Genomic DNA, 5,546 nt, shown 5'->3' with positions numbered 1-5,546 from the left:
AATTAAAAAAAAAAAAAAAAAAAAAAAAAAAAAAAAAAAAAAAAAAAAAAAAAAAAAAAAAAAAAAATATTTTTTTATATAAAAAAAAAAAAAAAAATATAAAAAAAAAAAAAAAAAAAAAAAAAAAAAAAAAAAAAAAAAAAAAAAAAAAAAAAAAAAAAAAAAAAAAAAAAAAAAAAAAAAAAAAAAATTAATAATAGTAATTATTATACCAAATGGCTAGCTATCTTTAAAATTTATATGAACTGTTCATAAAAAAAAATTTCAATATTTGTGAAAGATTGATCATATGGAAATATATATATATATATAATTAAGCAATATTTATAAAGACTTAAAATTTTAACCATTGGTTGTCTTTTATGATTTCCTTGTCCCTTTCTCCATAATCAATAAGCAATTCTTCTCCTTCTTTTATATCACGTGAAGCAACGAAGAAGAGCCTAGGATTATTATCAACTTTCAAAACTTTTGGAATTAAATTAGATTTTTTTTTTGAATGATTTACTAACCTAGCAAATGATTTAAGAAGTTTTTTTTTTTTCTTCTTATTATTATTTATTTCTGTATCTATAACACTTTCTTTGGTACTATCAACACAGTATATTTTATTATCATATTTAAAATAAAACATGAAACATCCTTTTTTTGTATTTCTTTTATATTTTTCTTCTCTTTTCATAGCTTCATTATATGTCAATACATCTCCAACATATTCGCAAATAAAATCGAGTTTATACATATTGCTTGCGGCATATATACATCTTCCTTTTATATTATCAAAAATCACTCTTATACATGCACACATATTCATTTTTAAATTTTCTTCATATATAATATTTCTACATTTCTCTTTTAAAAGTGTTAAAGGAATAAGATTAATTTCATATTCTTTATCTATAAATAAGTTAATTAGTTGTTGTTTGTTTAAGCTATTAATATTTCTATGTAATTCATAATTTTCAAAGTTCTGGGATTGAATTTCTTTTAATTTATTCAATTTTTTTTCGTTTATGCTTTGAAGAAATTTATCTAGAAATGCTACATTATCCTTTAATTTCATAATTTCCATTGGTTCTTTATTCTTCCTTCTTTTTCTTTTTTCGCAGTAATTTATTCGTTTAGATGAATACCTATGATAACCATTTTCTTCACCTTTATCTGTTGACAAAAATTTATGAATCTTTACTAAATCAGGATCAATGTTCATAATATTATCTTTAAAATATAAGCACATGTTCCAAAAAAGGTCAGGTGAAAAATTACATATATCTGATAAAGTTGGCTTTTCTTTATTTTGCATTATATATATCAAAATAAATAAAATGGTTTCTTGTTTTAATATTTTTATTTTATCATAATCATTAGAACTACTGCAAAATTTTATATATAAGTTGTCACCTTCCTTGAGTTTTATTAGGTTTTTATTTTCTTTGTTATAAGCATAAAATAATACACCTTCATTATTATAAATATGGTTGTTATTATAAATATTGTTGCTGTTATTATTATTATTATTATAAATATTGTTGCTGTTATTATTATTATTATTATAAATATTGCTGCTGTTATTATTATTATTATTATTATTATCAATACATATTACATCATTTTCTTCATGAACATAATTTTGGTCATCCGATAAACATACAATATCATCCTGATTGTAACGCTTATCATTTTTTATATCTTGTTCTTCTACATTGATTATGCCCACCAATTCATTTACAGAATCATGCTCTTGTCTTTTTTGAATTTCTAGAAAATGTTTCTGTGTAGAATTATAAATTCCTTCTATGTTTTGATCTGAAGGTTTATCAGACTGACCCTTTTCATTATCGACTTTTTCTACATCTTTTTTCAAATATTTTTCAAAGAATTCATAGAGTCCCATTTCTTTTTCATAATTACTTAAGATATATTCATTTTTATTATTTTTAAAATATGTTCTACCATTTATAATTTGTTTACTATCACTTATGAATATTTTATATTTTTTATTATATAATGCTTCTATTCTTTGATAATTTTTAGATAAATTATTTAAAGGAGATTTCTCCTTGTTTATAATATTCTTTAGAATTTTATTTACATATTTATCCATGCTATCATTATGTTGATAAGTATAAAACATATCACTATGATTGAATTGTGGATTTTGTTTTTTATTTTTGCAAAACATATTTTTAAATATATGAATAGGATCAAATGGATTCATTTTCTTACTATCTGATGAAATAATTGAAGAACGTAAAATCTTGTGACTCCTAAAACAATTTTTTTTTTCTTTTTTATTTTTGATTGTGTCATAAGTATGAATAGGTTCTTTTTTCAATTTATTACACATTTGTTCAGAGCCGTTATAGCTGTACATTTCATTAATATTACTATTATTATTGTTATTATCAATATAATTGTCATTATAATTACATTCATCCATTTCTAATATTTCCATTTTTTTTTCACACTCATTTTTTAATTGATGATTATTAATATTTTGTATACATCCTGGATTATTATAAGATATATTATCATATTCTAAATTTTCCTCTTTTTTTTTTTCAATAATATTTTGATTATCATTTGAAATATTATAGCACACGTTCATAGGATCTTCCACTTTGTGCTTCTTCGTATTATTATAACTATAAGAATTATACGTATTTGTTTTTCTTTTTTTATTCTTATATGATTCATCGAGGGTAGAAAGACTATCATATTTATACATATTATTATTATTATTATTATTATTATTATCATTTTCATCATCATTATTGTCCTCCTCTTCTTCAGTACTCTCCTCCTCATCATAAACATTATTATCACAATCATTATTATCATCATTTATATTATTATTATTATTGTTATCGTTACTACTACTATCGTCATAATAATACCACTTTTTTTTTTTTTCTCTTCTTTTTTTTAAATGAGGTCTATTATACACCCTAGAATTATTCGGAGGATAACTTTTTTTAGAACCCTCACATTTGGGGGATCTACCACACCTATTAGTAGTATAACACATATGAGAAACATGAGGTATATTATAATGTTGATGTTTTTTATCAACTTTAATTGAAGTAGAATCATTATCAGTACTAAGTATTTCATAATCATCACACAATGAAGGTTTTATTTTTGTTAATTCTTTGTTATATGATTCATAATGAATCTTTTCTTCATTTTGTGATATATTATTTAAATTGTTATTTTTATTATTGTCCTTTTTAAAATGATTAGGTGGCATACCATATGAATTTAATAAGTGAGTCATCATATTGGCATTATTTAATATTTTACTATTTTTATGTTTATTATTTTCATTTGTTTTTTTAAACTTCTTTTGCATATTTTCAATGTTAACTGTTAATGGACACCAATTGGGTTCCTTATTGTTCATATTAATATCATTATATAATTTATTATTCTTCTTAATATTATTATTTTGTAAAGATAAATGTAAAGAAGAATTATCCTTATAGGGGAAATATTTTTTAGTGACATTTTGATTTATCTCTTGTTTTATTTCTTTATTATGATTTTTTAAGATTCTTTCATTTTTACTGTGTCTTTCGAAATTATTATTCGCACAACTGTAAATAGATCTATACATATATACATAATCATATGTTCGATTTTTATTTATGATATCTTTTAAATTCTCTAAAGGATTCAAAATTAACTTTTGTCTTTTAATCTTGAATTTTTCAAAAAAAAATTGTAAGTGCCAAAAATAATAGGACTTATAAATTAAAAGTGGTATTTTATTAATCTGCTCATTACACAGGGGCTGAAAAAAAAAAAAAATAAATAAAATATAACATAAAATAAAATAATATAGGACGTATAACTTGATCATACAAAATAAAATACACATATATATATAATATATTTGTTATACCGATATGTCCACTGCTATATTATAGGTATCATCATCAAAAAGCAAATAAATTTTAGTGAGCACATTTTTGTTTTCTTTTTTCTCTGGCTGTTCTATGAAATTTTCTATATATTGAAATATATCCGTATATAGAGGGATATAAATAATTGAATCAAGTTTTTCTTTTTCAATCCATATGACTGAAGCAGAATTTAAAAATGAATTAATGTTCTTAAAATTTTCATGATATAATGTCATACTATTCATCTTTTTTTATACATATAAATGTATATATATATATATATATATTTATATTTATATATTTATATATATTTCCTTTAGTGTGTTAAATATGAAAATAATATTTAATTTTGTTAATACACGTACACATATATATATATATCACATATATGTAATATATATTATAACGAATTAATTTTTTATTTTTATGTTTTTTTTTTATTATTATTTATAATATATACAATATATTATATACTATTTTCTTTTTTTTTTTTGAGGACAGGGGGGAAATATAGAAATAGCTAATGTTTAAGAAAAATTTTATGAATTGACACATTTAAAAAAAAAAATGAAGATGAATATGAATATGACAAACAAATAATATAAAATAAATAATCATGAATAAGTGAGGAAGAAAAATAAATAAATTCACTACACATTAAATATAAAATATGCAGTTACATAAAAGAATAAAAATATAAAAAAAAAAAAAAAAAAGGAAATCAAAATGTAAAAGAAATTACACAAATGAACAAAAAAAAAATAAATCCACGAAAATATTTCAAAATAATAAAATTTATAAGTATATAGTGAAAAAGTATAAATAAATTAATAAATATAAATATATGTATATATATATATATATATATATATATATATATATATATATATTTTTATATATATATATTTATTTATTTATATATTTATATTATTAATGGTTTATATTTAAATATTGTTCATTGTATTTTGATAATAAATTATAAAAGAACTCATATTTTATATGTTATATATATATATATATATTGCATTTTTTTATCGTACCATGAAATAACAAAATATTTGGAATATACTTATTCTTTTTTATTTTTAAAAAATGCATATGCTAAAATTAGAATAATCACATATATATATTATTTTATATTATATATATTTTTTATTTCTTTCTTTTGTCCATTCATTTTAATAGGATAATAAAAGTTTAGGGTATTTTTTAATTTTTAAAACAAATATGTAAAACATAATATTACACATATATATTTATGTATTCTAATCAAATGAAGAAGTAAAAAATATTATACCAACTTTTATTTTTATTATATATTCTTTGTATAAATTATTTTATGTACACTTTTTGCATATTTGTTTTATGGAAAAACGCACAAACATATTTATTAATTATATTTTCTATGAAATAAATGATTTTATAATTTTTTACTATTTTAAAATTATCTTTAATTATAATTAGCTATTTATTATATATATATAAATATATTTTTTTTTTTTTTTTTTTTTTTTTTTTTTTGGTTATTTATATAAAAAAAAATTTAAAATTTTTTTTTTTTAGGTGAAAAAAAAAAAAAAAAAAAAAAAAAAAAAAAAAAAAAAAAAAAAAAAAAAAAAAAAAATTATATTAAAAAATTTT

At 18.8% G+C, this 5,546-nt stretch overlaps 1 protein-coding gene across 1 annotated transcript; it reads right to left on the bottom strand.

Annotated features, from left to right (window-relative positions):
* Nucleotides 1-334: 334 nt before the first annotated feature.
* Nucleotides 335-4,150, bottom strand: PGSY75_0403900 (putative SET domain protein; the record flags this gene model as incomplete). The annotated part of the gene is made up of 2 exons (XM_018784104.1): nt 335-3,793; nt 3,905-4,150. 2 exons carry the CDS (start codon nt 4,148-4,150, stop codon nt 335-337), a joined length of 3,705 nt encoding a protein of 1,234 aa, XP_018643266.1.
* Between the last annotated feature and the right edge of the window lie 1,396 nt (nt 4,151-5,546).

The sequence above is a fragment of the Plasmodium gaboni genome, chromosome 4 (assembly GCF_001602025.1).
Source record: "Plasmodium gaboni strain SY75 chromosome 4, whole genome shotgun sequence".
Taxonomy (NCBI): Eukaryota; Apicomplexa; class Aconoidasida; order Haemosporida; family Plasmodiidae; genus Plasmodium; species Plasmodium gaboni.
This window is presented reverse-complemented; position numbering and strand designations above follow the sequence as displayed.